Consider the following 12867-nt stretch of genomic DNA (forward strand, 5'->3'; position numbering starts at 1 on the left):
TTTTCACTGCAGCCCGTGATGCAATGATTAATGCTCCCGACCCACACCCAACTCAGCTCCATTTTTCCAGCTCTAAACCTAGAGTTCTAAAAATCTTAGCGTGTCAGCAACACCTCAGACTTACAAAACCCAAGACTGACTTCACCCCCTGCCTGCTCTTCCTGTGCAACCACCCCCCTCTGCTTTAGTGAAGGGCATTACCGTCCAAGCTTGACTGTTCAATCGTCTTCTCACTAACTCATTCTATTATCTTGGTTGTATTTCCGTAAGTTTGTTTGTATCAACCCCTTGCACCATGAGTACGTACATAGTCTGAGCATAAGCCCTTGCCCCTAACCTATATACTAAGACTTTTTAAAGGACAAATCTGATCATTATCACTATTTTGCTCAAATACCTATTATAGTTTCTTATCATCAGTTTTTTAAAAAATGTATTTATTTGGCTGCGCCAGGTCTTTGTTGTGGCACGTGGGATCCAGTTCCCTGACCAGGAATTGAACCCAGGTCCCCTGCATTAGGAGCGCAGAGTCTTAGCCACTGGACCACCAAGGAAGTCCCCTTATCACTTATTACAAAGTCTAAAAGTCTCAACTACTGCCTTTTCAGCCTCTCCTTGTAAAAATTTGTCTCTCTCCTCTTCTTACTGAAGGCAGATGACCAATCTCTACATTTATTCTGCATTTACTTTAAGCTTTGCTGTTACCCATCTCTCCCACTTCCATCCTACACCTGAAAAGTCTCAGATGAGAATATGACTCCTGAAAGTACAATATCTCCCAGTTGAGAATCACTCTTTCTCATACTCTGTACTGTGTACCTTTATAATAGCACTTGATTTGGTGACTGGTACTGGGGTTTTGTATCTCTATTTTTAAGCTTCCTGAGGGTTGGGATGATGTTATTCATTCATCTATCTCCCCTCCAGCCCAACCATGTCCCTGACCCATGTTTACTGACGTTGAATAGAACTGAGTATTCTTTCTCTTACTCTTGCTTTCCTTACTCTTACCCCTTTTCCTTCTCTTTGATTTCTTTCTAACCCCTACTGGAAAGACCAGCATGTCTTCTTGAACTTTGGTAGCACTAAAGTCTAAGAAACCTGCAGACCCAATCCCGGAGGAATGACAGGAGGGGAGGAGAACTCACCGTTCTGCTCCAGGCCAGTCCGGTGGTATGGAACTCCTTAATGTAAGCCTGCAGTTCTGTCCATATACTCAAGTAAGCTTTGACCCAGTCCATATGCTTCTTATCCCTGGGAGAATTAAAGAAAAATTCACTGCAGGCAGTCAGGGTACATTCCAACAGTGATTCCAGTGTGAGCTCACTTTTTCCTGCCTGTGATGCTCCTTAGGCTCTGCTCAATGGCAGTTTTTCTATCATAACTAAGCTTCTCTTTTCTTCTTTTCTAAACCTATTCTCTTATCCTAATTAGACCAAAGTCCATACCAATAGGGACTCTATATCTCTACCTCTTATAGCAATATGCCTTAAATTTTTTTTAAAAAGTAACAAACTGTTTTTTCAAAGTATAGTAAGACCTTAGATACATCAGTTCAGTTCAGTTCAGTTCAGTCACTCCGTCATGTCCGACTCTTTGCGACCCCATGAATCGCAGCACGCCAGCCCTCCCTGTCCATCACCAACTCCCAGAGTTTACTCAAACTCATGCCCATCAAGTCGGTGATGCCATCCAGCCATCTCATCCTCTGTCGTCCCCTTCTCCTCCTGCCCCCAATCCCTCCCAGCATCAGGGTCTTTTCCAATGAGTCAACTCTTCGCATGAGGTGGCCAAAGTTCTGCAGTTTCAGCTTCAGCATCAGTCCTTCCAATGAACACCCAGGACTGATCTCCTTTAGGATGGACTGGTTGGATCTCCTTGCAGTCCAAGGGACTCTCAAGAGTCTTCTCCAACACCACAGTTCAAAACCATAAATTTTTCAGTGCTCAGCTTTCTTCACAGTCCAACTCTCACATCCATACATGACCACTGGAAAAACTATAACCTTGACCAGACGGACCTTTGTTGGCAAAGTAATGTCTCTGCTTTTTATTTTTTTCTTTTTGTCTCTGCTTTTTAATATGCTATCTAGGTTGGTCATAACTTTCCTTCCAAGGAGTAAGCGTCTTTTAATTTCATGGCTGCAGTCACCATCCGCAGTGATTTTGGAGCCCCCCAAAATGAAGTCTGACACTGTTTCCACTGTCTCCCCATCTATTTCCCATGAGGTAATGGGGCCAGATGCCATGATCTTAGTTTTCTGAATGCTAAGCTTTAAGCCAACTTTTTCACTCTCCTCTTTCACTTTCATCAAGAGGCTGTTTAGTTCCTCTTCACTCTGTCATAAGGGTGGTGTCATCTGCATATTGACCTTAGGCATATATTTTTTTTTTTTTAGTTCTACCACTTTATTGCTACCAACCCATTTCCCTCCACCCTCGTGCACACATGCTCAGTCATGTAATCCCATGGACTTCAGCCCGCCAGACTCCTCTGTCCATGGACTTTTCCAGGCAAGAATACTGGAGTGGGTTAGGCATAATCTTATGTAAAAAACTGAAAAGAGCAAATATTCTGTGCCTGAAGCCAAGGTCAAGAGGGCTCTCAAGCATCACTATGGATCTTCAGGACTCCAAGAAACTCAACTGCCTTGTAACATAATGCCTTCCTCCAAAAAGTTAGAAAATAAAACACTTCCCTTTAGGAGGAAATAATCAGTATTAAATTACAGAAATAGCACTGCACTATAGTTCAAGTCTCCTCTCTTACATATTATTAGCTGGAAGACTTTATGATTATTGAGCGCCAGAACTGATGCTTTGAACTGTGGTGTTGGAGAAGACTCTCGAGAATCCCTTGGATTGCAAGGAGATCAAACTAGTCCATCCTAATGGAAATCAGTCCTGAGTATTCAATGGAAGGTCTGATGCTGGAGCTCCAATACTCTGGCTGCTGCTGCTGCTAAGTCACTTCAGTCATGTCCGACTCTGTGACCCCACAGATGGCAGCCCACCGGGCTGCCCCGTCACTGGGATTCTCCAGGCAAGAACACTGGAGTGGGCTGCCATTTTCTTCTCCAATGCATGAAAGTGAAAAGTGAAAGTGAAGTCGCTCAGTCCTATCTGTCTCTTAGCAACCCCATGGCCTGCAGCCTACCAGGCTCCTCCGTCCATGGGATTTTCCAGGCGAGAGTACTGGAGTGGGTTGCCATTGCCTTCTCCCAATACTCTGGCTACCTGATGCAAAAAACTGACTCACTGGAAAAGACCTTGACACTGGGAAAGACTGAAGGCAGAAGGAGAAGAAGGGGATGACAGAGGATGAGATGGCTGGATGGCATCACCAACTCAATGGAGATGAGTTTGAGTAAGCTCCGGGTGTTGGTGACAGACAGGGAAGCCTGGCGTGCTACAAACCATGGGGTCGCAAAGAGTCGGACATGACTGAGCAACTGAACTGAACTGAGCATAAAACCCAATTTCCTCAACTGTAAATTGTGGAGTATAATAGTGGGGTATAATCAAAATATTGTGATACTTAATTCCAGATTACTAAAAGGATCAAGGAGCTGCTTGATGTTCTGGGAGACATCTCAGACCCACATGAAGGCTCATTCCTTCAGAGAGTAGTCACTCAACATATGCTGGTTACTTGGGATGAACAGAAGGAAGAAAAGAAGGGTTTGGAGAGTTATGCAGCTAAGTAACAGGTGCCTGTAGTCACACCAGCTCAAAACCAGTGATGGAGAAGTTCACACTATCGAACACATGTGGTTAGACGTACAATAACTCCCCTTAGGCAATACCTGCAGTGGTCAGGCAGCCTTCCTCTCTCTTTACCTGACCATAAGAATAGTCAGGGTAGTATTACAAAGTTACTTGTAGCTTTTGCCATTGAGCCAGTTAGAAGTTTTCAACAAAGGAACAAAATCTTATCCACACAGGCAAAAAAAAAAAAAAAAAAAGGCATTAGTTCGTTTTCACACCCAGCAAAAGCTCCTAAACCTGTAAGGGTAAGGATGAGAAAACTCAAAAGCCCTCTACAAACTCCGGAGAAAAAGCAGAAGAGGAAGAAGAAACACTTCCTGCTTGCAGATCCAGCTTCTATGAGTCAACACCTATCACACTTTCCAAAAAGCAGCCCTGAGATAAGAGAATCAGCCAGCCTTAACTTAGCCCAAAGCCCTGCTCTAACAAGTCAAACAACCAGCTGGGTTTGTTCTTTATCCCTTGAGGACAAGCTGGACTTACACATCTTTGTACTCCTTGAGGACTCGATTTGTATAAAACATGGCAGCATCATTCATTTCCTTCACATAGGGACCAGGCTTGGGAGCCTAGAAAAAGAAGAAGCTGTCAGTGACTCAGGGCCTTTCCAGCCACATCTCCTGACCTCTGTCCCTTCCCTCCCATAGAAGCTGCGCAGCTCACCATTGCCACCCAACCCAGGGCCTGGATACTTTCGCTGACAGCTGATAGGTGATTGAACAACTTGCTGCCTCGGTTCTTCTCTCGAAAGGTCACCACTTCTTGGATCTGCTCGGAGATGGGTGCCAACAAGTCAGAAAGTTTGTTCTAGAAAAAAGAGGCAGGAAAAGACAGAGGTTAACATCTTTCTGTGTTTTATATTGCTCAACTTTGATGTTATAAGGCAAGAATTCTTCATGAACTACAACAAGCATGCAAATAAACTCTGTATTTATCTCCAAAGATTCATATGGCTACACTACTACTCAACACCTCACTCTCCTCAGAGAGTTCCAACTCCTCAAGCAGGAATTTGTGGTTCTTCATGATCAGGATCCATACTCCAGCTGTACCACAAAATTCTACCATTTCTGTCATTTGTCTCTTTTCTGTCCCACTAACAGGGACTACTAGCTCATTTCTGGGCCCCCATTCATGATGGGTTCTTCTCTTTCCATCTATCCACATGCTCCTCTGCTTCATGAGGAAAAGCCCTCCAACCCCAGCCACACTGGCCTCCTACAGCATCTCATCAGCACAGCCAATTCTGGCACCTTACCACGCAACATTTATTAATGGACCCATGTGAACATTTATTAATGGACCCATATTTTTCTTTATTTCTCATTAATTTATCAAAGACAATGGCTTTGTTTTAGCCATATTTTATAATCTGCACAGTCCTCAACACAGTGTTAGCCATACAGCAGCTGCTCAGAAGAGATCTGCTGAATCAAATGCAATTAGAGGACTTGGCATTTGGGCAGGAAGCTTAGCATAATGGACGAATCTTGTGTTTCTGTGTTTTCATCCTTCTCACAAAGCTTGGTTTCCTGAACATCTCGATTCTCAGATCTCAGTATGAGAACAGTCTAAAGCAGGAGTTGGTAAACTTTCTGTAAAGAGCCAGACCGTAAATATTTCAGTCTTTGCAGGCCATACGGGCTCTGTTGCTATTTCTTAACTCTGCTGTTGTAGTGCAAAGAGCAACAACAGACAATACTTAAAAGAATGGACATGGCTGTGTTTCAAAAAAACTTCACTTAAAATAGGTGGTGGGCCAGATTTGGCCTGCAGACTACAGTCTGCCAATCCTTGATCTAAAGTAAGGGAAATACAATAATGTCTCAGCTGCTTGAATTGTTGTGAAAAGTGTGGGGTTGGGAAAAAAGGTTTATACAAAATGCTTTAACCTTTTGTCTTTTAATTTTTAAGACTAAAAATTAGAGTCTAACGTATTTAACATTACTTTTGCTACTTTTACATTTAGGCGTGATGAGGGTTCACAGGTTTTAATACAGCACTAGCACAAAAACTTATTTTATTACCCTCTCTACCTAGGAGAGCCAAATGCAAAAAAAGAAGAAACATAACAAAACTGTGTGGCTCCGAGAAAAATCTAAATTTTCTCTAATTTATTTTCATACTTTGGCAGTGTAAATTTTGAGGTAGGAATAAAGTTAAAGAGAGATGTCCAGCCACTTAGGGTGAGGGGAGAAGCAATACTTTTACAATCTCCTCAGAAGTCTTACTAATAAGCACATCCACAGTGGAGCAAGAGAATCACTCTCTAGGGCCTAATGAACTTAGGAGACAATATGATGAATTTGGGCTAAGCCAAGAGACTAGAAAAGACTGTCAAATGGCACATTCCCATAGTGGGGCTTAAAATCGGACTCTCCTGGGACTGGGTGCCTGGTAGGTCTATCTTAACATGTTGTGATAGCTCAGCAGAAAGCCCTCAACCTGTCCTGTGCAACAAACCATAACAAAACCAACTAGTAGTGAACTTACGCCTGCTGGCTGCTGGCACTGAGAGGCTGTAACCAGGAGAGCTCGCTCTAACTTCAGACCTGTGTGGACCATCTCCGCCTGAAAACAAGAGGACAGGAGAAGAATCAGCTATCAGCAATACTTCACAACTGGACAGGTCCTGGTAAGAGTAACCTGAAACCTCCACGTTCATGTATTCTGGCAGTAACCCAGGCATTTCATGTTGATTTCTTTAAGTAATCTAGATTTCAGGGACTGATAGCAGAATTACATATACCATTGCTCCTGTTGGAACTAATCAGGGTTGTATATCCAGAGTTGGAAACAAAGATACTTAGGGCTTTCAATGAAGTCAAGTTCGCAACTGCACATGTGTGGTATGAAGTGCATTGAAAAATCTCTCCTACCTCTCATCACCAAACAAATCTGTTTTCAAAAACCAGAGATAGGAGTAAAAGCAAAAGCCTAACCTCATGCCTCAATTTCTCAAGGTATTTACTCCATAAGGTTAAAGCTATTTTCAAATGTTGGACCATGACCTATCACAGATCATTAAATCAATTTTGCGACACATAATGAGCACTTTATTAAGTGAAGTGCAGTAGAACAATGAGTGCAATACATCAATTAGAAATTAATTTTTTTAAAAAGGTGCAATACAAGTAGCATAAGCACCATCTATCTTAACTGGTCTTCCCAAGTGGCGCTAGTGGTAAAGAACCTGCCTGCCAATGAAGGAGATTTAAGAGACACGGTTTCGATCCCTGGGTCGGGAAGATCCCTGGAGGAGAGCACGGGGAACCCACTGCAGTATTCTTGCCTAGAGAATTCCATGGACAGAGGAGCCTGGCGGGCTACAGTCCATAGGGTCGCAAAGAGTTGGACACGACTAAAGAGACTTACCACACATGCATATCTTGGTTACAAATAAGTATTTCTTACTGAGGGCCATGGACAAATGAATTTTAAAAAGCATGAAGCTATAAATAAGCACTACCACATACAAAAATTCAAAGTTAAGTCATATTTTTTTTTCTGGGTTTATATTTTTTAAATGTAGAAGTGATACATTTTAAACTTTTTCAAATGCTATCTACTGTATAAAGTAAAAATGCAAGCCCCATACTCCTAAGTCCCAGTCCCACTCTCTAGAGTTAACACCACTGCCAACAGATGGTATCTAAGAGGCTTCAAATATATCTTCCAAGGATCAGGCAAACAGTTTTACTGAAGGGTCAGGCTGATTCTAAACATGGTTACTGCTTACAAAGGATCACTCAAAGACTAGCAGGAAGATTCTGGGTCCCAAAGAAAAGACAGAGTGGGGGTGGTGGTAACAACGTGGGTAGCAGCACATGAAGGAAGGTGGGTGGAGAGGCACCTGTCATTGCCTACTTCATATTCTTACTGTGGGCTAAGTGTGAAAATAACTCACATTAGCATAGTTTTAGCATAACTACCAAGCACAGTTTCATAAATGCTAAGTCATGATGATGAGTCCTTTGAACAAGCCACCCCAGGCTTGGTTATATAACATGGTGGGGTAGCACATTCACACTACCAAGATGAGCAAAGCAAGCTATCTATATAAAAGAAGCCCATCAGAGTATGTGATAAAAGAAGAGGGCCTGGAAAAAAATCTGAAAAACTATTTCAGAGCATAGACTGAGCTCCTCAGTGCAGGTAGAAGCAGCCAGGAGCCTCTCAAGGGGCTCTTAAACCAAGGATGACTAGAATTTGAAGAAAGCTACCAGTTCTTAAAAGATGGAAAAAAGTGCCAAACCTCCTTACATGTTTCTGCACATCTCCCCCAATCTCTTTACTGATCTTGAGGTACTCTGCCACAGGACCGGCCAGCAGTGAGTCAAAAGCTTGCACATACGGAGTTGTTCCTGCTGAAGACAGACACACCACCAAGAATGGTCACACATGAGAAAGAGGGTTTGCTAAAGGCACTTCCATATGAAAGGGCGAGAGGCAAGGTAACACAGTAAACAGAAGGCTGGATTATGAGTCAGGAGCTTGCATTCTAGCTCCAGAATTACCATTAACTTCTTGTGTGATCCTAGCTAAGTCCCCGTTCCTAACTGAGCTTGATTTCTTTAATCAACAGAATGAAAATAAGCAGAATTACCCCCCACCGAAGTTCCTTTTAGCCTAACATTCTATAATTCAACTGGTACATGTGCAAAATGGTCAATCTGCCAATAATTTGGAGAGAGGAAATTTTAATATCACTTGTCATTTGACTTATACTAGAGTCATTCTGCTAACAAAAGAACAGGAAATAGCATACAAGCAGGAAGTTCTCGTGTTAAAATAACTCAACCACAGGCCTCCCTGCATACAAGTCACTTCCTCCCTTATCTTAAAGGCGATGAACTTTCTAAATGTTTCAGGAAGTTAGCTCCAAAGGAGAGACTATACCAAGACAGAAAATGTTCAGGCCAGGACACCAAGCTTCACTCAGCGCCTTCTCCTGGCGTGTATTCTGCTTACCTTTTGCAGCACTGTCTCCATACCCACAGTGTGTGTCAGATGCATGGGAGACTGCCTCCAGGCGGCCCACCGCTCTCTCCAATCTTTCTACCAGATTTTGCATGTCAGCCATAATGTACCACCTGCTGAAACAGATCAAATGTTATTTGTTGTTTTAGTATGACACAGAACCTAGGAAAGAAAAAGAAAAAAGAATGCCCTGGAGATGAAGAAGATACCAATTCTGAGGAACAGACATTTTACAGTAAAATAAGACGGAAGATAGTCTAGCCTATTTGCAGAAGCATACAGACCTCACTAAGCAAAAGAACTACCCAGGAGACAGTGTTAACTGAAAGCAAATACTTACTCATCCAAATACTTACTGAATATTTACTATGATGTCATCAACTAAGTATTTGTGTAAGAATTTAGAATTTACAAGGAACAGTCACATATATTCTCTCAGTTTATCAAGCCTCTCAACAAATACTTATGAATGGAAAGATAATTACTATATTCTTAAAGATAGGAAACAATTTCAATGAAGTTAAATGACTTGCCTGTAGTCACAAAGTTAGTTAGTTGGGAAGACAGTACTCAAATTCAAGTCTTCTGGCTCTAAGTTCAGTGTTTTTTCCTACAACATCCTGCTGCCTGCATGCAGAATGCCCAAGGCCAAGATGAACAGGGTATTTACCCTACCCACAGTAACTTATAGTCTAACACTTTACATGTGCACTAAAACTATCAAAAACAAACAGAAAAAAATTTAAGGTGATATAAGTTGCAGGCAAAATAACATAGGATTTCAGAGAAGAGAAGAATATGTCAGCTGGAAGGGTCATCAGATAAGGCTATCAAGGAGAAGCTGCCAATTTGAGCCAGGCTTCAAAGGAGGATGGGCGGGATCTAGATATGCAGTAGAGAAGGAAAACAAGACATATCCAGAAGAGCTTGTTATAGATTTTTCACAAATACCAATTTACTGAACTAGCCTCGTTCAATGTCTAATATTCTAAAGAAAGGAAGATTCTTTCTTCTCAAAAGAGGAGGGACCTTTTCTGGTTTGTATCCTAAACAAGTTTATCCTCTACCATCTAGACCACTACCTGGCAGGTTAGCAAAGTGTTCAATAAATATTTATGAAGTCAGTGAACCTGAAGCATAGAATCCCAGAACTCCAGAGGGACAAGAGTTCTGAAAGTTGCCCACAAATACATGTAAGTAAGTGTTAACGTTACCAATATACATCAATATAAAGTGGTTGAGATTGTAAGTGATCTTGTAAAAATCAGTCAGGTGAAATTTGAACCAAAGACTTGGAAAGATTTCATTTCAAAGCATTAATCTGGTCAGGTAACTGAAGACGAATGAACTCAACTCCCTTGAAGCCACCTAAAACGACAACAGAATCACAATTCCCTCAAAGATGACAACATGACAGAATACCTCAATTTAACACATTGTCTTCCCTGTGCAAGAGAGAAGCAACTCACAAGATAAACTAAGAAAGACAAGATCATCCCTGCCCACTCTTTTCTGTGTACAGGCTCTGATCTCTCAGAGGCCAGTGATTTGCCAAAGCGTGTTGTTTAAAAGCTAAACAAAGAGAAAGATGAGAATGTGAACCAAATAAACCTTTCTATTCCCTAGCCTGGAGAGGCAGCAGGAGCCTCCGAATCCTTACTGAAAATGAACAGACTATGGAGCAGACTGGAAGCATCCATAACTCTCCCTTACGTTACAGCATGATCAGAGTATCCCAATTGCTGCCCTGTTTGTTCTGGGTACTATCCAGGGACAGTCTAACATATAATCCATCACACTTTGTAAACACCACAGAGAAAGGCGGTGAATGCAATAAACTCCCAAGTTACCTTCCATTAACAGACACCACTCATTCTGATATAAAACATGTTCCTTCATACATAATGTATGCTACAGGCTGAGGATACTGCTAACATGGTAATACAGCAGAAGTGTCTCTAAAGGCTGCCAGAGTTGGTGAACCTGTCTTAATAGCTTAATAATACAGCTTCATGGGATTTTGGTTTCTTCTTTTCCGTTTTTCATTTGCACTTGTAAGTTTTTAACTCTAAACAAGCTATCGTTCTGCTGTTTAACTTAAGCAGAACGAGAAAGGATAAAACAGCTATCATTAAAGCTAATCTCATTCCACCACTAATCAAATATAGGAAAACAGCACCTAGTTTTTTGTTTTTGGTAGGGGTGGACTGAAATTTGAGATGTCATGAGAAAGTTTAGAATGTTTAGAATTGAAGGGATCAAAAGACATACCTTGTCTTATGCTCTATGATGTATATACACCATTCTTTAGGTGGTCATGTTCACTCCAAAGCTGTCAACTACTATTATCATATTACTATTCAGTCCACTCGCCGAGTGATACCACCACAATCACCTACAGACTAACAATTCCCAGAGCAGTGTATCCAGCTCAGGCCATTCTTCCGGAATTCAGAATTTTAGATCAAGCTCCCACCTAAACATCAACTAGATGTCCCAAAGGAAATGTCCAAAACAGAACTCATCATTTTCCCTAACACCACTCCTCCAGACCCCACCCTCACTGTTTCAGTAATACAGCACTTACAGCACTGTTAGCAATCACTTGAGGTAATCAAGACAGTAACCTGCACCCCAATACTCACTGGAGCACTATTTACAACAGCCAGGACATGGACGCAACCTCTATGTCCATCAATAGAGGAATGGATAAAGAAAATATAACATACATACAATGAAATATTACTCAGCCATAAAAAGGAACAGAACAGTGCCATTTGAAGACACACGGACAGACCCAGAGACTGTAATACAGAGTGAAGTCAGAAAAGCAAGTATCATACAATATTATTTATATGTGGAATCTAGAAAAATCATACAGAAGAACGTATTTGCAAAGCAGAAATAGAGACACAGAGGTCGAGAATAAACTTATGAATACCAGGGGTGGGCAGGAGGGGGTATGGGATAAATTTGGAGACTGGGATTCACATACATACACTACTATGTATAAAATACATAGGCTGTATATTGTTAACCTGCTTCTTTAACTTATATGCAGAGTACATCATGAGAAATACTGGGCTGGATGAAGCACAAGCTGGAATCAAGATTGCTGAGAGAAGTATCAATAAACTCAGATATGCAGATGACACCACATTTATGGCAGAAAGTGAAGAACTAAAAGAACCTCTTGATGAAAAAGAGGAGAGTGAAAAAGTTGGCTTAAAGCTCAATAATCAGAAAACTAGGATCATGGAATCTGGTCCCACCATTTCATGGCAAATAGATGGGGAAACAATGGAAACAGTGAGACTTTATTTTTTGGGGCTCAAAAATCACTGCAGATGGTGATTGCAGCCATGAAATTAAAAGACACTTGTCCCTTGGAAGAAAAGTTATGACCAACCTAGACGGCATACTAAAAAGCAGAGACATTACTTTGCCAATAAAGGTCCATCTGGTCAAGGTTATGGTTTTTCCAGTGATCATGTATGGATGTGAGAGTTGGACTATAAAGAAAGCTGAGCACTGAAGAACTGATGCTTTTGAACTGTGGTGTTGGAGGAAACTCTTGAGAGTCCCTTGGACTGCAAAGAGAGCCAACCAATCCATCCTAAAGCAAATCAGTCCTAAATATTCACTGGAAGGACTGATGCTGAAGCTGAAAACTCCAATACTTTTGGCCACTTGATGTGAAGAACTGACTCATTTGAAAAGACCCTGATGCTGGGAAAGATTGAAGGCAGGAGGAGAAGGGGACGACAGAAGATGAGATCGTTGGATGGCATCACCGACTCAACGGACATGAGTTTGAGCAAGCTCCAGGAGTTGGCAATGGACAGGGAAGCCCTGTGTACTGCGGTCCACGGGCTCACAAAGAGTCAGACACGACTGAGCTGATGTATAAACTGATATATAAAATAGATAACTAATGAGAACCTATTGTATAGCACAGGGAACTCTATTCAATGCTCTGTGATGACCTAAATGGGAAGCCAATCTAAAAAAGAGGGGATGTATGTATACATACAGCTGACTCACTCTGCTGTACCGCAGAACTAATACAACACTGTGAAGGAGCCACACTCCAATCAAAGTTAGAAAAAAAAGACAGTAA

The 12867-nt window shown here is 41.7% G+C and overlaps 1 protein-coding gene and 1 non-coding gene across 9 annotated transcripts in view; both read right to left on the reverse strand.

The window, feature by feature from the left end:
- The window catches only part of CAP1 (cyclase associated actin cytoskeleton regulatory protein 1), a 28058-nt gene that overhangs the window by 4595 nt on the left and 10596 nt on the right, over positions 1-12867 (reverse strand). For 4 of the 8 annotated variants that reach the window (XM_065915683.1, XM_065915697.1, XM_065915706.1 and 1 more), the window contains exons 2-7: positions 8739-8860; positions 8031-8134; positions 6261-6338; positions 4431-4574; positions 4251-4336; positions 1149-1254 (exon numbers count right to left, since the gene is read on the reverse strand). In XM_065915683.1, coding sequence (XP_065771755.1) covers positions 1149-1254; positions 4251-4336; positions 4431-4574; positions 6261-6338; positions 8031-8134; positions 8739-8850 — 630 coding nt within the window. In that variant the 5' untranslated portion in view covers positions 8851-8860. Of the gene's footprint in view, positions 1-1148; positions 1255-4250; positions 4337-4430; positions 4575-6260; positions 6339-8030; positions 8135-8738; positions 8864-12867 lie in introns of all 8 variants that reach the window. The other 4 variants (XM_065915714.1, XM_065915729.1, XM_065915722.1 and 1 more) reach the window with 3 other exon arrangements.
- On the reverse strand, positions 482-554 carry TRNAR-CCU (transfer RNA arginine (anticodon CCU)). Its single transcript has one exon. It is a non-coding gene; the product is annotated as a tRNA-Arg (tRNA).

Source organism: Muntiacus reevesi, chromosome 1 (assembly GCF_963930625.1).
Source record: "Muntiacus reevesi chromosome 1, mMunRee1.1, whole genome shotgun sequence".
In the NCBI taxonomy this organism is placed as follows: domain Eukaryota; kingdom Metazoa; phylum Chordata; class Mammalia; order Artiodactyla; family Cervidae; genus Muntiacus; species Muntiacus reevesi.